This window comes from Poromitra crassiceps (genome assembly GCF_964638095.1).
Source record: "Poromitra crassiceps genome assembly, chromosome: 1".
NCBI lineage: Eukaryota > Metazoa > Chordata > Actinopteri > Beryciformes > Melamphaidae > Poromitra > Poromitra crassiceps.
The window spans coordinates 8,904,803-8,924,319 of NC_139623.1; the positions used below are offsets into that span (position 1 = coordinate 8,904,803).

The window sequence follows — 19,517 nt, forward strand, 5'->3', positions numbered from 1 at the left end:
GCACCGAGGCAGGTGAGAAACTGCGGTATCCCACCACAAAACCCTGCACCCATTGCAGCCACCAATGCAGCTCTGTCACCTGACACTCAGGCCATGTATGTATTGTGTGGTTTTTAGAGAGCATGAAGATCTATTTCCGCTCACTTCCCTTACAAGCCAAGACAAGGACCACAAGAGGCTGATGGCTCTGAGAAGTGTGAAAAATACTTTGCAGCAACGAAACAAACGCACCAAATGACTTCCTTCAGAGCATAGCACCTAATGTTGCAGGCAGCATGCCAAGTGACACACTTGGACCTCAAGGCTTAAAGTTCAAACACACAAAAAACTCCATCTAGAAATATGAAGGAAAAATGCTCATGTTGTGTATAAGAGTCTAGGCACACAAATTAAAAATATGTACAGTGGACCACTAAATTAAGAGAATTAGAGAAACACATTTTTTTTTATTTCAGCTTTGCGCGAGGTGTCAATCGATTTATATTTTGAAATGAGTCTAGGAAACAGTTGTCTCAGTTAGGCGATGAGAAAGCAAAAATGACTAAAGATTAAATGAACTGAATACCCTCAAACGAGTCAATTGTGCCTGTATGGACGCCCGACCAAGCCGGAGGTAATCTGTGTAGGATGCGAACCTGTGATGAGAACCTGTGCCCCTCGCGTTTGTAGGCAGGGACTTTACCACTACACTACCCCGGACACCCAGTCACGTGACATTTCTTGCCCCGGAAGAGAGTTCCTCATTCATTTCTCCATAGACATTTCGAAAAATTCTTATATAACAAGTTTTAAGGCTGGAACCAAGCTAACCTGTGACCTACTGAATCATGAGTAGAGATGTAACGGTATGAAAATTTCACATGACGATTATCGTGACCAAAATTATCACGGTTATCGTATTATCACGGTATTCGTTAAAAAAAATGCTGAAAATGTTTAAAAAGTACTGAGAGACTCACTGAAATCATTTTACATTTTATATTGAAAACTCAGACCCAAAAAGGATTGTATTGATACACTCACTGAAATCATTTCTCCAAGGCTGCACGTTTGCATCTGGGAGACTGTTGCCAACTTTGGTTGATGATGGACAGCAGGGGTGGAGCGACCCTATCAGCCCAGGGGGGGGCGAAGCTCTTAGGGGGCCCCCCATCCCAAAAAAAAAATCCAATTAAGGCCGGCGGCGAAGAAAAATTTGCCTTTTTTGCATGTTTGAATCTGTTTTAGCCATATTTAGTGGAATATCTCATTTTAAACACACCAATGTTATTGTCTATTGATTGAATTGCTCTCACACTCAGGCCTGGCCTGGCCTGGCATGCAAAAGAAATAATAATAATAATAAAAAAATATATATATTTCTTTTGGCCCCTAGCCCACTGACGAGTGGGCCCGGGGCGGGCGCACCCTCTGCCCCGGTGTACGCTCCGCTACTGATGGACAGTATTTGACCATTTTTTTCGAAGCACTGTAATCACGGTACCACGGTAATCACGGTACCACGGTTTTAGTGCTAATGAAAATTTGAAATGGTCTGGTTATCGTAAGCAATTTGATCACGGTTATCATTAAAACCGGTTATCGTTACATCCCTAATCATGAGTGACCATAAAACATTTCAGTTGGGGCAGAAACAAAAAATAGTTGTTAGTTTTTGTTTTTGTTCCAACTGAAATGTTTTATGGTCGCTCACGATTCAGTAGGTCACGGGTTGGCTTGGTTCCAGCCTTAAAACTCGTTATATAAGGATTTATCCAAATATCTATAGAGAAATGAATGGGGAACTCTCTTCCAAGGCAAGAAATGTCACGTGACTGTTCAGCTCTATTGCATCTGTACTGTAATCCGACTTCACGTAACCCAGTCGCCTTCAGGTTGGGTGTGCTGTAATGGCAACGATTGGATTGAATTCCTCTACTCAACCAGAATAGAAGGGAAGTCATTTTCAGTGCCTTTGTGCCCCCCACCCACCTACACCACCTACCCCCCACATCTGCTCTTATGAGTCAAAAGGTTGAGGTCTCTCCAAAATGTTGTATCTCACATGGTTGACTAGCTACGTCCAACACGGTTAACTCTGACATAAGTCAGGGCCCAGATGTTGATCATTCTAAAGCAGAGAGCATTCAAATCTGTTGCACACCGCCTCCCTTTGTATGATGATAGCCGTGACATGAAGATCTGCTGCCTGGTTTCTTATGCCTAGTTTTAACACTGGTTTGTGTCAGTGTGTTGCTCCCCAAAGGCCTTGTTTAGGGACTCTGTCAGAGCAGAGAGAGAGAGAGAGAGAGAGAGAGAGAGAGGTCCTCAGGTTTCACAGCTGCAGGCCCAGCTCAACCCTAAAGTAAATGGACTTGAGGAAAGTCAATCCTAATTGATTCCAAGCCTCAAAGCTCTTTAGTAAACAATGTGGAGCAATGAAAATGACTTGTTATCCTAATTCATGGGATGCTCCGCGTTGCGCGTTCCAGCAGGGCGGAGAACCCAGAAAACACATAATATGGAAGCTTTCTCTTCACTCAGCGAGATCTTTGCTCCACAGAGCTCCGCAAAGTGTGTCAAGCTAAAAAAGCTTTATACTGGTAAGTCGTCTGCAACAATCACATACCCCAAACCTGTCCATTCTTGCTATGGATAACTGTCTCTGAATTGTCTCTCAAGTGACTGCAGTTCAAACTATGCATAAACATGCGCACAATAAAGGCATTTACCACTGTGGGTTAAGGTGACCAGACGTCCCCGATTTTCGGGGACAGTCCCTGTTTTTGGTGACCTGTCCCGTGGCTGGAGCTGTCCCCGAAAATGTCCCCGATTTTCTACTGCCGTCTGCGGCCGATATGACTCTAGCTCTAGTGGGCTCATTCTTAAATCTAGAGTGAAGATACTTACAGGCTATGAAACTGTAAGACCTACAGCATCCATTGGGACCAACAATGCCATGCTACCTCGTTGGGAAGGAAGGCGGCTAAATAATGAATTTTTGAAAAACCGGCATGGTCAATTTCAAAGGGGACCCTTGACCGCTCTCACCTCAAGATATCTGAATGAGAATGGATTCTATGAGCACCCACAAGTCTCACCCTTTACAGACGTGCCCACTGGACAACCACTCAAGCAGAAAGGTTGCAGGAGGCTTACGGGCGGGTTAAAAGCATATCACAGCATCACGTCTATGTAGCCCATTGATCCAGGCATCCAACAAGTGTTTACATGTTCTGCTGCAGCTCTTTCAGCAAATCTTGGACAATGAAAAAGCACTTAGGACGACACCGAAAACACTTTTTGAGATCTGAGGCTTTTCATAAAACATTTGGCGCTGTAGGACGGCCAGGCCTAATGCTGCTGGAGAACACATTGACATTTTGTAAAGGGGCACAGTGAAGTGTGTGTGTTGTGTGTGTGTGTGTGTGTGTGTGGGGGGGGGGGGCAAAATAAATGAAACTGGAATCATCCCCCTTTCTTATTTCATAGGTAATAACAGCGGATATTTTAATAATATATTTGATTGCCGGACTGGAAATGCCCCCGATTTTCATTTGAGAAATCTGGTCACCTTACTGTGGGTTAAAGAAACAGCTTCTACTACGCAACGACAGGCTTTTCTTCAGACATTGCAAATCAACCCATATATGAGACAATTACACTTGGGGGGGCTTAATAGGACAAACACTACTTATCACAGGCATAGGGAACCACTGATCTGACCTCCACTAGGCTGACCTAGCTCTTTATCAACCTGTGCAGAGCACAGCTAGCCTGTGAAGTGTCCGGCCTGTTGTGTGAGGAGGAAGTTCCTGTGGAGAGACCCTGTGCACAGAGCCTTCAGCTGCCCTAATGGCTTCCTGTGGAACCACTGTTTCCTAATAAAGAGGTTTCCTCAACCCAGTTTCCCACTGATGTGAACATTTGCAGATCAGTTGTCTGTCGTGTGAAGCTACTCATCCAGACAGGCCTTCCTATTCTTTCATCGTTTCATCGTTGGAAACAACTGACTCCTGTATGTTTGGGCAACCCCCTCTCTGCACTTCTCTTGGTCTTACAGCCAGCAGGTAATTCTGTGGAATACAATGTCCGTCTCTCCCTCTTGTCTTAGATATGAGACATCCTTGCTTTGTCCCTTCATTTTCAGGATTTCTGATCATATGCAGGGCTGAACGATTTGGGGAAAATACCTAATGGTGATTGCCATAGAGAGCCAAAGTGAAACGTCACTTTGTCTAAACTGAACTATTGTCATATGGTCTGATCATATTGACGACATTGTAACCAAAATGGGGAGAGGCATAGCAATGATTAGAAAGTGCTCTGCTTATTTAACAACCTCTATTATCTGTCAAGTAATACAGTCCTTGGTCTTTTGTCATCTCCAATACTGTCCAGTCATATGGTCAGCAGCAGCTAAGAAAGACATAAACAAATTACAATTAGTTCAAAATCGAGCTGCCAGATTGGCACTTCATTGCTCAACACGCACAAATATAGCATATATGCACGATCGCCTGTCTTGGTTCCCCGTTGAAATTAAACTTTACTATAGCCTCATCATGTTTTTTACAAATGTATTATTTAATCAGACACCTGAATATTTCTTCCATCAGATAGTCAACATAAGCAGCAGACACAACCATTACACCAGGAATGCCAGCTCAGGACACTTAATACCCCCAACCCCAAGAACAAACCTTCTCAAACGCACAGTTATCTACCGTTCAATAACATCCTGGAACTCACTACCTCCTCATATAACTCAGACACAAAATAAATCGTCATTTAAAAATCAACTCAAGACACACCTAATGCAGCTGACCATGTGACTGAACCAAATGTAGTTGATACTTTTCCTATTCTGTTCTAACTTCTATTGTATTGTTTGCACTGATACTGTGCACCTAAGCATTTGATTGCACAGTATCATTTTAATGTATGTTCTGTTATGTATTGTATTGCATGTACTTTGTATGTCTTTGTCGTTTTTTTTGTAGACCCCAGGAAGATTAGCTGTCGCCATGGCGTCAGCTAATGGGGATCCTTTCAATAAACAATAAACTTCCTGCTTTCTCCCTGTACCAGCGCTGCGAAAAAATATGAATGGCGGTGGACGGAGAATAAGGTTACTTTTTTGATCCCGTTTGAATTGTGCCACGGGGTGCCAACGCTAATTTTGTTAATTTAAAAAGTAACTTTGCATGTCAAGAAAGTCGCAGTTTTTCGCCAAACTGTTGCACTAGAAGTTATAAATCAGAAAGACTACATACACTGTCGCCTAAGTGACGTCACTTTCTCTGCCGGCAAAGCTGAAGACCGGCGACATGCCACGAGCTTCCACAAGCGATGTAATTTTTATACGAAACTAACCCCTACGTTTCAGTTTGACGACAAACTGTGATTTTCTTGACATGCAAAGTTATGTTTTAAATGGACAAAATTAGCATTGGCACCCCGTGGCACAATTCAAACGGGATCAAAAAAGTAATATTATTTTCCCTCCACCGCCATGCATATTTTTCGCAGCGCTGGTACAGGGACAAAGCAGGAAGTGACGTTTCACTTTGGCTCTCTATTTCATTTACAATATAATTTTTTAAAGTCAAGCTTCAGTTCAATATTCACTGTGGGCTGAACAATAGACACACACACACACACACACTTTTATTATTTGACAGAATTTTGGAATTGTGATTTCATATTCATATCACCTTCTTGTTTGTTCTTCTCATTTTGCTTAAGAAAAAAATATATGACGGTGTGCAGGATTTATTGAGTTTGAGTATGATGAAACGTTTTCAGCAATATTGAAATTGATCCATGGACCAAAGATTACGTGCAGTACTAAAATAACTTACTTAGAAGTGCATTTTGGATTTAAGCAATTAAAACTTCATATTGCATATTTTGATTTCCAGATGAATAGTTTAGCTCTAATATATAGTATGCAACTGTAGGTCTGACAGTGCACTGACTAGTCCAGAAAGCCGTGGCTGGAAACCACCACCACGTAATACCATACCACCTCTGATGACCATGCAATGGTTTTTACCGTGCATTAAAACCAGCAGTCTCTCAGCGAGTCAGTAAAGGATCTGTGCCTGTAAAGCAGTGGTTCCCAACCTTTTTTGTCTTATTATGTACCCCTTCATCTGTTTTGCCATGCCAGTAGGACCCCCTCACTCATGTGTGCAATTTGTGCTGCAGAGAAAACACTGTGGCTGCATACAGCCTAAATTAATTAAAAAAAAATGTCACTGAAGTGCCAGTGTTTGGGCTCTGCCTCCCTTTTCCTTTTGTCACCCGGCTCCCCCTAAACGTGAATCTGGAGGGTCAGTCAGCAACTGGACGTTTGAGCCATTTTTATATATATATATATATATATATATATATATATATATATATATATATATATATATATATATATACAGGCCCGTAGCCAGGGTTTGAGAAATACCGAGGTCATTTTACCGCGGCGTTGGGGGGCCCAGGGACGGCTGTGCCCCCCCGGATAGAAAATTTTGTCCATTTTAAAGTAAAATGCTTCAATCTGGTGCACTTTGAGAGCAAAATGAAGAGGCTAGATCTATAAAGAACTACATACATCATGTTAGACTTTATTGTCCAAATTGACATCAATGCAATGAAACCGTAAACTATACTGGGAATTGAATAATTATAAATAACTAGAAATACAAAAATACAAATAGAACAAATATATATAACTTGAGTTAAGAAAAAGGATAAAATATACACAACATGCTGTCTATAACTTAAAAAATATAAATATCTGCAATATCGGCCAACATATCGGCCGATACCGATATACAGTATATATATCGCTTATCGCTTATCGGCCAATAATATTGGTGGCCAGGCTCTAATTTATATATGTATGTGTGTGTGTGTGTATATATATATATATATATATATATATATATATATATATATATATATATATATATATATATATATATATAAAATATATATAAAGGTATAATCATTTTTCAGTCCCAAATCTTTCCATGTTTCCAAATCTTTCCTTCATCTTTCTGCAAGCTGCTCAAGTACCCCTAGGGGGACCCCAACCCCTGGTTGGGAATCACTGCCGTAAATTACTATGGAGATGGTAAAGTGGGGAGCCTGTGCTTGGGCAAAGTGAGCACTTTTTAATGACAGGTAAACTCAGGTGAAGCAGGCCCGGCAAAGGCTCTGTTACTGGCAGTGATTGCTGCTCCTCCAAGGGGATGAAATTGCATCCGTGTCCTGGACAAAGAGCCTGACGGGGTGTCAGTCAGGCTTAGTGATGGGCCTCCCATCCAATATTCACTAGCTCCTCCAGCAGTAAATCTACACAGACGACCTCAGCACAGCGCAGGCCCAACAACGAGCCGTCTCAACACCCAGCTAGCTTGCCACAGGCCTGGTTTACAGTAACACAGCCTGGCACAGGTTGGAAGGCAACATGCATTTTAAGTCCAACTTGTGTTCGAATTTCGACACTGTCGGCTTAAAACTAGGCATAGTTCCATCACCATTAATTATAGAATTAAAGCCTCCTGTAATTGGCGATGATACTGAAACTAAAGAGTTTTGTGTCATTGCACATTTACACGTAAAGAAGTGAAACATGGACGAGATCGTGTGTATGTGTTTCTGTGTATGTGTATGTGTATCTGTATGGGTATGTGTATCTGTATGGGTATGTGTATCTGTATGGGGTATGTGTGAACAGCCCAGGTTATGTTTATGTTACTGATATATAAAGACAAAAACTAGGCACAGGTCAACTAGGCACACAAGAAAGGCGTTACCCACAAAAAGCGGATCGCACCCTGGGGGTTGGTGGGGCTTATAAAAATCAATGCCTGACAGACACACCCACACCAAATTTACCCCATATGAGTCCTTCAGTACAAGGTCTGATGAGGACTGTGATTGGCAACAAACATACGAGAGTAAACACTTTAAACTCTATGAACAAATCCATGGCAACTACAAATACACACGAGCAGTAAAAACCTGACAGAGCATCGCATCGTACCGTACGGCCTGCTGTTATTACATCTGTGGCACGGCATTGAGAAATGGCAGGGAAACAGACCCTCTAAGGCTGTGGTCACCATCATTCCCATACAGTGAAAGGGCCTATTTTAGAGCATGAAACGCTAAACCGTTGTAAGAGCAGTCACGGGCCGAGGCGATGACCTCATCCCATCCTCTGGGACCCTCTTGACATGCTCTGCTGTGGGGACAATGGTGAATGAACAGCAAAACATGAATCGCCAGCCCCACACACACTGCTGCTCCCGATGAAACGAAACACTGTCATTACCTCAGAGAGTACAGAGGGATGACAAGCAGCATGGAGACAATGGGATCAGGCCAAGCCTCAGGCTGCGTCGCTAGACTCGCTATAACGAGGCCACACTGGAGGTGAGGAGACACACTCCTGTCACTGTGCTTCTCAGGCAACCTTCAGACCAGCATCAGCTCTTAACAGTGGCTCAACCATTGGACAGCAGAAAAAAGTCAAACAGTGTCACTCACGGCACACAGAGATACAAACACAGAAATCACTCAGACGCGCGCGCGCGCGCACGCGGACACACACACGCACGCGCACGTGCATGCGCGCACACACACACACACACACACACACACACACACAGACACAGACACACACACACACACACACACACACACACACACACACAAACACACACACACACACACATTAAAATAGTGTCATGCCACACAGAGATAAAAACACAGAAATCACTCAGACGCAGGCACACACATGCACACACACAAGCGCGAGCGCGCGCACACACACAAACACACACACACACACACATTAAAATAGTATCACACCACACAGAGATAAAAACATAGAAATCACTCAGACGCACGCAAACACATACACACACATACACGCATGCACGCACGCACACACACGTGCGCGCACACACACACACACACACACACACACACACACACACACACACACACACACACACACATTAAAATAGTGTCACGGCACACAGAGATAAAAACACAGAAATCATCTAACTTTCTGCTTGTCATCTAATAACACCTACATTCTGCTTGCACCATGGCTCCTGCATTAGATGGCTGGCTTGCTTAGCAGGGCTGACTGTGCTTAGTCCTTGGATGGGAGACCATGGTGCTAGAAGCGGTGTTGGAGGACCAGTAGGAGGTGCTCTTCCCTTTTGTCTCATGAATAATATCCCCATCCCCAATGCCCCATGGCAGAGACAGGGACTGTGAGTGAGCACCTGTCCTTCGGATGAGACGTTAAACCGAGGTCCTGACTCTCTGCGGTCATTAAAGATCCCATCGGCACTCTTAGCAGGAGTAGGGGTGGAACCCCGGTGCCCTGTGGGGTGGAACCCCGGTGCCCTGTGGGGTGGAACCCCGGTGCCCTGTGGGGTGGAACCCCGGTGCCCTGTGGGGTGTAACCCCGGTGCCCTGTGGGGTGGAACTCCGGTGCCCTGTGGGGTGTAACCCCGGTGCCCTGTGGGGTGGAACCCCGGTGCCCTGTGGGGTGGAACCCCGGTGCCCTGTGGGGTGGAACCCCGGTGCCCTGTGGGGTGGAACCCCGGTGCCCTGTGGGGTGTAACCCCGGTTCCCGTGGGGGGTGGAACCCCGGTGCCCTGGCTAAAATTCCCACACAGATTCTCACCTTCCATCATGGCCACCTTATCGCTACCTAATTGGCACATTCAATCCTCAATTTTTCACCGTGATAGGCTGATGTGTGGTGAGCGTTCGTTCTGACGCAAACTGGCTGCCGCGTGCATCACTCAGGTGGGTGCTACACATCCAGTGGTGGATGTGTTGAGTCCCACTCCCCACTGCGATATGTGAAGTTGCTTTTTGAGTACTTAGAAAAGCACTATATGAATGCAATCAATTATTATAATCAATTATCAATGACTATGATTCTCTTCATACGCAGTAACAAATGGCTCTCTTGGTTCTCACTCACCCTATCTGTCTGTTTGTGGATGGAGCCTGAGTGATGACGGAGCTGGACTGAGGAGATGGCAGCGCCTGCTGGATCACTATGCTGGTGTCGTGGTTGGCCATCCGTGCGTGGGACTGCTGGTGCTGGCCTGCCTGGCCGTGCAGCGAGATGCTCTGGGAGGGGAGAGAGGAGCATACAGGGTCAGAAGCTGTCCGAGTCTCACTTTGATTTCCCTGGCTTGTATGTTCAGCACAACCCAAGCATTGCACCTTGCTTGGGCCTTCAGCTCCATACAGCCAGCTTGAATGTGTAATGGGGGAACTACAGTATGTCAACTATCATCATCCACTGACTTTTCCTAAGTGGAGGTGGGGAAAGATGGAGAGCATCATGACAACCAGCTTTCCCTATTGTTCCCAGCAGGAGAGTTTGTTTATTTTGCCATTGGTGCAAGTAATGGGGAATATATTCCAAAATAACCTTATAAGTGCAAATAATATCCTCACAAACATGTGTTGGCTTTCATACCAACAAATGGCAAGTTGAAGTGATTTGCAGTAAGTCAATTCTAAAACAGCCACCAAAAACACCTAAGGTCTACCTAACATCAGATATTGACCATAAAGAAATTAAAATATTAAAGCAATCACTCTTTTGCCGGTATGAGGGATTCCTCGGACTTTCAAGCCAGCACTCCTCTCTCCTGCCTGTGCTATGCAGAGAGTATCCTGCTCTGACTCGCCCTCCCGCTGACTTAGCAGAGCCTCCCATCATAAAGCACACAGGCTGGGGAAGCGAGACGCGGCTGACCCTGCGCGCAGACGAGCTCCAGAGCCAAACCACCCCAGATGACAGCGTGCGTCTGCATCTCTCCAGACACGAGATAAGCAGTCTGTCTTGTGGTGATTTGACTCGCACCCGTGTTCCAGGTAGAGGCGGCCCCACGTGGCGGGTTCATAATCCATAAATGATCACCGGGTCTGTCAGAGCTCGGCCGCTTTGACACTCCGCTGAGGTCACAGCAGGCTGCGGATACACTGAGACTGTCTGGCTAAGTCGTGTCTTGCTGTCACAAACGTTGTCTCCCAGGGGTCAATCTTTGCGTCTGGGAGGAAATAAGACTCCCTGGCTGAGAGATGAGCGGAGAGCTGTTTGAAGTTACAGGTTGGAGAGAACCTGATCTGCTCTCCCCTCACCTGTGGTGGTGTGAGAAATCTCCACCTGCTGGCCCCTGTCTGTCACTGTCAACAAGAGCGATGGGGATGATGGGGCGCGTGGTGTGCCGGGACACAACGAGGGCCTGAGAACATCACATGTGTCTATGCTGTTTGTACAAGGAAGAGAACATATGGCGAGCCAGTCAGTTGCGTATATTACATACCTGTGGTTATCTGCTTTTTGCCAAAATGAGCAGTGTGTGGTTGTGTGAGTCCGTGCCCTAAGTGTTTTTTGGCTCTATGAAAAGTGTGTGTGTCTGTTGACAGCATGTGGGCTGTGGTTAGTGGAATGACTGATGACAGCACAAGATAAGAAGGGGCAACCCAGTTCACAGCCGTGTGACCTCACCCCGGCTGATGTGGGTTCACCTCGGGTTTCCCCGGGCTGAGCTGTGCTCTCTGCTCCCCCCCCCCAGTACCTGTTTGTTGTCCTCCTCCTCCTGGGCCTTGCGGAACTCCTGCTCAATGGAGCAGTCCAGCTCACTGAACAGGCCCACCTCCTCGCAGTTCTTCAAGAAGCGTGTGGGTGTGGGCGTCTGGTCTGGGGATCAAGGAAGACGCATCGAAATCAGTTACTGTCTGTCAATAGTGTTTATTTGTCAGGCTGTACAAGAACATAGCACAAGGAATAGAGTAGTATGCACAATGAGAGACTAAAACAGGGATACTCAACTTGCTTTGAACCGGGGGCCACTTTCGTGAAATGATAGAAGGCCAGGGGCCAGTTCATAAACAAACAATATACATTTTTCTGTAGCGGATTGTAGGTTTTTTGGGGTGTCAGCCGGAGTTTAGTCTGACAATGTTGTGCACACCGGATAGTTAGTTAGGTTAAGTTAGTTAGGTTAAGTACATACATACGTAAGTGCCTGGGTAGCGAGCAGACGGCAGTATTTGACAATTTAGCAGCTAAATCATAGATTATTGAAAGATATTCCATATTCCATGCTATAACAGAAGTGGAGTATTGGCCAGAATGACATGAACATTTGGACACAGGCCGCATCGCATCGCGTCGCGGCGCGGCGCGGCGCGGCGCATCGCATCGCATCGCATCGCATCGCATCGCATCGCATCGCATCGCATCGCATCGCATCGCATCGCATCGCATCGCATCGCATCGCATCGCATCGGCCTCAAGTTGAGTATCACTGGACTAAAGGCTTTGCAATATCAAGTCCGTATTTTTCATCCGAAATTGTCGCACGTTTTAAAATAAATACGACCTCGTGTTGTGTCACTCACATTTACACACTGACTCGGAAAGTTTCGTCTGTAATTAAACTTTTCGGAACAGGTTCAATTTTCGACGTTTTTCCCATCAGTCAAAATAGCCTTTTGCGAGCTGTTTGATACGCCTGTGTTTCAGATGACTGATTAAAAAACACATACGGGAAAAAAAAGGAGTGTGTGTGCAAAGACCTTAAGGCCCTGTGCCACACCATGTGCCACACCATGTGCTGTACATTAAGACCCTGTGCCACACCATGTGCCACACCCTGTGCCACACCCTGTGCTGTACATTAAGACCCTGTGCCACACCATGTGCTGTACATTGTTGATAGGTATTTATAATGATTATTGAAACCCCCCCCCACCTCCCCCATCCCCCCCATTACTTTCATACTGTTAGAGAGAGATACTAGCCTTGACAGAGCCATTTGCGTTGATAAAGTCCAGATCCCACCTACTGCGAGGGGGTCTCATTTGTTCAGCTCAGTCAAGCCATGGTATTCAACTTGACTTTGTGTGTGTGTGTGTGTGTGGGGGGGGGGGGTGCACAGTCACAGATCAGGTTTCAGACAGTTGAAGGTGATTTTAGGATCAAGCCGGTTTCAAAGGCTAAAAGCATACTTCATGGTCTGTTTATCCATTCTGGCTAGACTGGGGATTGACTGAAACTTTCATCATGACCTGTGTACCCAAAATACTGTTTTGCCCAAAATATAGTTTTCCCGTTTGGGAGGCAGAGAGCTTAACTCCTCCTCTATTGGTGAGTGAATGAGGTCAATGTCAATGTTCAGTTAAGGATGAATAGGAGATCAACTTTAGAGTAGACCGCTTCAATGTATTTGACTGAGCGGGTGAAGCGATGTTACCGAGTTCTAGTAACAGCATCATGTGTATAACCACTGACTATTGTATCCTCTGGGGGCCAAGGTCTCAATAAGAGAAATGGTCAGAGCTGTAACTCAGATAACGGGGATAAGGACACCCGGCCTAGAAAATCCGATCCCGCTGTCCACTGAGTGTAAATAATAAAGAAGTCACAATCTCAGCAATGTGGCTAGAGCGCTGTGTACCCTACGCCGCTGCCGCAGAGCCGTATCTAGGAACACAGGACTAGAGTTATGCTTTGGCCTTGGGGGTGACACTTGTAGGTGCTGTACACAATCTATAAATGTGATGTTTCTTTGAACTGTAGATCGATGTTTCATGTAGATCAACATGTCACCTGAGCTACACCTTGTCCCCCACCTCCTCAGGATGGCGGTGACCCACCTCCTCCAGACTAATGAGAGGGTGTAAATCACGCAAAGCAGCGAGCAACAGAGGTGTTACCTCAGCAGGACATTAACATGCTCATTTCTTTTCCTTTTTGATCACGTCTTTGTCTCTTTTCCCCCTCCCATTTTCTCCACAATTGCACTTGTCCAATTGCCCCTCCTGACCCGGTCATTCCTCCACCGCCTCTGCCGATCTGGGGAGAGTTGTAGACTAGCACATGTTTCCTCCGATACATGTGCAGTCGCCATCCGCTTCTTTCCACCTGACAGTGAGGGGTTTCACCAGCAGGACATAGCGCGTGGGAGGATCACGCTATTCCCCGGGCCAATTGTGTCTGTAGGAACGTCGACTGCTGATTTCTTACATCAGCATCTCTTTGCACTGAATATAGCTGGGCTGCGGGGTAACGTGTGTCATACTGTATGATTTACATGACTGTAAACAACCGGTATAGACAGGCTGTAAAGTTTTCTGATGATAGACAGGTGTGTCTGAGCATGAGTCACTGGCTGCTGCACACACCTGCAAGCAAACCGCGAGTCCCCTGTGTGCCCTGCTGAGGACGGAGCGCGGATCTGTGTTGATGTAGCTGTAACTCACCTGATAACATGTTGTCGTTCTTTATGGAGGGGAACTTCAGAGTCATCTCATGCTTGTGTCGATGTATCATCAGATGGTCTTCCGTGGGGAATCGCTGTTGAGCAAAAACAAAAGAAAAAAAGAATCGTAACCATACGTACAAAATGGAAATACAATGTTCTATGAATCTACAGTATTATAATACTGTCAAAATAAGCCATCAAGTGGAGGCTTAAAGCAAAATAACATTCACTGTGTCATTTCCGATCTCTAGAGTGCAGCTGTACAAAATAACATTCACTATGTCATGTCTCATCTCTAGAGTGCAGCTGTACAAAATAACATTCACTATGTCATGTCTCATCTCTAGAGTGCAGCCTTATAAAATAACATTCACTGTGTCATGTCTCATATCTAGAGTGCAGCTGTACAAAATAACATTCACTATGTCATGTCTCATCTCTAGAGTGCAGCCTTATAAAATAACATTCACTGTGTCATGTCTCATATCTAGAGTGCAGCTGTACAAAATAACATTCACTATGTCATGTCTCATATCTAGAGTGCAGCTGTACAAAATAACATTCACTATGTCATGTCTCATTTCTAGAGTGCAGCTGTACAAAATAACATTCACTATGTCATGTCTCATCTCTAGAGTGCAGCTGTACAAAATAACATTCACTATGTCATGTCTCATCTCTAGAGTGCAGCTGTACAAAATAACATTCACTGTGTCATGTCTCATCTCTAGAGTGCAGCCATACAAAATAACATTCACTATGTCATGTCTCATCTCTAGAGTGCAGCTGTACAAAATAACATTCACTGTGTCATGTCTCATCTCTAGAGTGCAGCCGTACAAAATAACATTCACTATGTCATGTCTCATCTCTAGAGTGCAGCTGTACAAAATAACATTCACTATGTCATGTCTCATCTCTAGAGTGCAGCTGTACAAAATAACATTCACTGTGTCATGTCTCATTTCTAGAGTGCAGCTGTACAAAATAACATTCACTATGTCATGTCTCATCTCTAGAGTGCAGCTGTACAAAATAACATTCACTATGTCATGTCTCATCTCTAGAGTGCAGCTGTACAAAATAACATTCATTGTGTCATGTCTCATCTCTAGAGTGCAGCCGTACAAAATAACATTCACTATGTCATGTCTCATCTCTAGAGTGCAGCTGTACAAAATAACATTCACTATGTCATGTCTCATCTCTAGAGTGCAGCTGTACAAAATAACATTCACTGTGTCATGTCTCATTTCTAGAGTGCAGCTGTACAAAATAACATCCACTGTGTCATGTCTCATTTCTAGAGTGCAGCTGTACAAAATAACATTCACTGTGTCATGTCTCATTTCTAGAGTGCAGCTGTACAAAATAACATTCACTGTGTCATGTCTCATCTCTAGAGTGCAGCTGTACAAAATAACATTCACTATGTCATGTCTCATTTCTAGAGTGCAGCTGTACAAAATAACATTCACTATGTCATGTCTCATTTCTAGAGTGCAGCTGTACAAAATAACATTCACTATGTCATGTCTCATTTCTAGAGTGCAGCTGTACAAAATAACATTCACTGTGTCATGTCTCATCTCTAGAGTGCAGCTGTACAAAATAACATTCACTGTGTCATGTCTCATTTCTAGAGTGCAGCTGTACAAAATAACATTCACTGTGTCATGTCTCATTTCTAGAGTGCAGCCGTACAAAATAACATTCACTATATCATGTCTCATCTCTAGAGTGCAGCTGTACAAAATAACATTCACTATGTCATGTCTCATCTCTAGAGTGCAGCTGTACAAAATAACATTCACTATGTCATGTCTCATCTCTAGAGTGCAGCCATACAAAATAACATTCACTATGTCATGTCTCATCTCTAGAGTGCAGCTGTACAAAATAACATTCACTATGTCATGTCTCATCTCTAGAGTGCAGCCGTACAAAAAAGCAACAGTTGCCGTATTGACTTCAAAAAGCATTTCTTTCTCTAGATTTTTTACACCTGCGGGAGAAAAGCAGCTTTATTTACAGTTAATGTTTCACTCAATTCCACGCTATTCTGTTTCTCCCTTTTGTGTGAGGCAGTAACCTACTCCCCAGGCCTCCTCAACGTCCTCCTCTTCATATTACACACACACACACACACACACACACACACACACACACACACGCACATGCACACGCGCACACACGGATGGCACGGTCCTGTCGTTGACACACTCACCTGAGAACAGCCAGGAGCGCTGCATACGAAAGGCCTTTCCTGCTCTGAGTTCATCACTCCAGCCAACTCCTCATAAAACTACAAACAAAGGTAAAGCAAGGAGGGGAAGTGAATGACTTGAGTTTAGCCGCCGCCAGCAGCGCACATTGTGTTATTCTACATACGACATTGCCACTGCACCTGAAAATAGCTCAATGGTTATTTTCAGTAATAGACAGAGAGCATTTCCACCCTGCAGCGATGTGGAATCTGTTGAAATGACATCAAGGGCAGTTTTGGATTTGAGAGGCCTGCAAGCGCTGGATGCAGTCATTGAAGTGCATCATTTGACGAGCTTCATTTGGCGTTTTTCATTCACTGCACGTGGTGAAAGATCTAAATAATCATGGTTGGACTTTTTATTACAATGTGGATTGTATATTTCCTGCCGTGACAGAGGCTCTAACAACCATTCATAAAACAAACAAAACAAACAAAAAACAATATATTGCTATGGATGGATTGAATTGCTATTGGCTAGTCTTGTGGCCTCTGGTCTAGCCTATTTTATCCTGTAATTTAAAAATAAAATGTTCGCAATTTTGGGTATGCAGTGAGACATTGAATTGTAGACAAGAACAGACACTTAAATCTAATCAAAAAACATTTTTGAAGGGGCAGTGTATTTTCAAGTGCCAGACAAATCGCAACCATTAAAATGTTTAATTCAGTTGTTCAGTTCAATCTCTAACATCTTCATGCTGAAAGCAAGCAGAGGAAGTGGTGGCAGAGCAGCAGCGCATGAGAAACAGAAGCACACGGCTGCATGCGGGCTCCAGAGTGATCAGTGGAAAGTCAGTTTGGTTGTTTTAAAACAACTTCTAAAACATATGAGAACGTTTTAGAGCTCATAACTAACTGGACAGTATATTTGTTTACCTGCAAGTACTGTACTATTTAAATGTGTGCTTTGTGAGTAATTGTATAGTAGATACTGTAGTGTAGACATAGCCATGCATCATGCCAAATTTGTAACAGCGTTGTTGTTAGTTACAGATGCTTTTTTAATTGAGGGTGACAGAGAGGGCAACGTTTCCCAGCAAAGAGAAGGCCTGCTAACCTACCGTACTTTGTAAAGTAAATCCAGAGATAAACTGAACAGATTTGAAGCTCTTATAATTAAGGGCCCACAAATTCTGTGAAAGGTCTCCTCCTAACCCCTCCGTGGACTTACAGAAAGTTAGTGCACACCCAGGCGTGCACAACAACACAAACGCAGGGCTATTGGCAAGCTGTAATGAGCTCAGAAATATTGAAAGAAAAAGCATAACCTTATTCCAACCATGGTAGCCCAGCGCTGTGGCTTATCCAGATGGCAGGAAGACGGAGAAAAAAGAGAAAAACAGGTGTACAGTATTTTGACTGCTTATTTTTTACAGGCGAGCACTTAATGGCTTTGGTGTGCAACTGAAAACAATCGTTGGATTTGAAAAAGTACACGTGATGCCTCGCTCTCATAAATATTTTCACTTTAGTTATTAAAAGAACAAACATAATTGTTCCCTCCTGAACTCACTTCATCGACAGTTGTCACTTGTCAGTTGTTAACATATTACCATGCATGTACTCTCTTAAAGTAGAACATTAAGGTAGCAATGGCATCTCGCGCCCTACGCGGGCTCCATTCCTAGGCTCGCCCGCTGTGCAGGCTCGCCCGTCCTGCAGCTCACCGAGCTGGCCCTGCAGCTCGCATTCGCAGCTCGGCTGCTGTTTGGCCTTGCCTGCCCTATTGGCGCGCGCACAATAGAGAGCCGCAAGAATGAGTCCGGAAGTATACTTCAGGGTTCTTCAGTGGAAAATCTATGAGATTTAACATGGGGGTTTCACTTAAATGCATAAAATAAGGTCTGTGGTTAACACGTTTATGGAAATGCGAATCTGGGTTCTGCATGATAATCTTCACAAATGTGAATAACTTTTATGACTTTTGGAACGTAAAATGCATCACTGATGATGTCACAATTTATGACATCACTGATGACATCATCACTGGTACTTTGTGTGTGTCAGTGAATTTATGACATCACTGATGATGTCATCAATGGGATTTATGACATCACTGATGATGTCATCAGTGGGACAGACAGACAGACAGACAGACAGACAGACAGACAGACAGACAGACAAACAGACAGAGCCCCAGCTCCCATTTATATACTGATGATATAATAGATAGATGATAGATAGATAGATAGATAGATAGATAGATAGATAGATAGATAGATAGATAGATAGATAGATAAGATTGCCCCCCCTGAGATGCAATAGTACATCCCAGGCCACAAGAGGCAGTGTTGTACAGTACCTCTTAGAGAGCGTTCAAGTGTCTTTCTTGTCTCTAATATCATACTGAGTGACTGTTGCCTGTTGTGTCAGACAGAGTGCGTGTCTCTTTGATGGAGCCATATCACTGCCCAGTTCACCTCAGTGTAAACTAGATCCCCATCACCGTGACACACACCACCGCCAGCACAAATACACCAACATGCCAGCACTCACGCAGACACCGGCATGCACCGCAAGTGACAATGACAGGAGCATGTGAATGACCAGGGTGTCTACAGAGTTATGGACTCTCCTTTTGCACTCCTGTAAGTTAATTAAGCATTAACAAACCATTTGATTAACGCCTAGGAGGTGAATATATAGCACAGGGCTAGGCAACTGGCAACTGGCAACTGTGTGGCCCGCTCGAATTGCAAAAACAAAAAACAAAACTTTTTTTTTTTTTTTTACAGTGCACCTGATGATGCATGCAAGATACTCACTGAATAAGTGTCCAAATGTTCATGTCATTCTGGCCAATACTCCACTTCTGTTATAGCATTTCAGTCTGGAATATGGAATATCTTTAAATAATCTTTATGACTAAAAGGCTAAAACTAATCTCATGTGTAAGAAATGACTGTTCTACATTGAAGTAAAAATTTAAATAATTAACTTGTTGG

The 19,517-nt window shown here is 44.2% G+C and overlaps 1 protein-coding gene across 1 annotated transcript in view; it reads right to left on the reverse strand.

Annotated features, from left to right (window-relative positions):
* The window catches only part of creb5b (cAMP responsive element binding protein 5b), a gene marked incomplete at its 3' end in the record, with an annotated part of 70,347 nt that extends 53,745 nt beyond the window's left edge, over positions 1-16,602 (reverse strand). Inside the window, exons 1-4 of the mRNA XM_083648920.1 lie at positions 16,531-16,602; positions 14,302-14,395; positions 11,613-11,734; positions 9,998-10,149 (exon numbers count right to left, since the gene is read on the reverse strand). Coding sequence (XP_083505046.1) covers positions 9,998-10,149; positions 11,613-11,734; positions 14,302-14,395; positions 16,531-16,584 — 422 coding nt within the window. The 5' untranslated portion in view covers positions 16,585-16,602. The remainder of the gene's footprint in view (positions 1-9,997; positions 10,150-11,612; positions 11,735-14,301; positions 14,396-16,530) is intronic.
* Between the last annotated feature and the right edge of the window lie 2,915 nt (positions 16,603-19,517).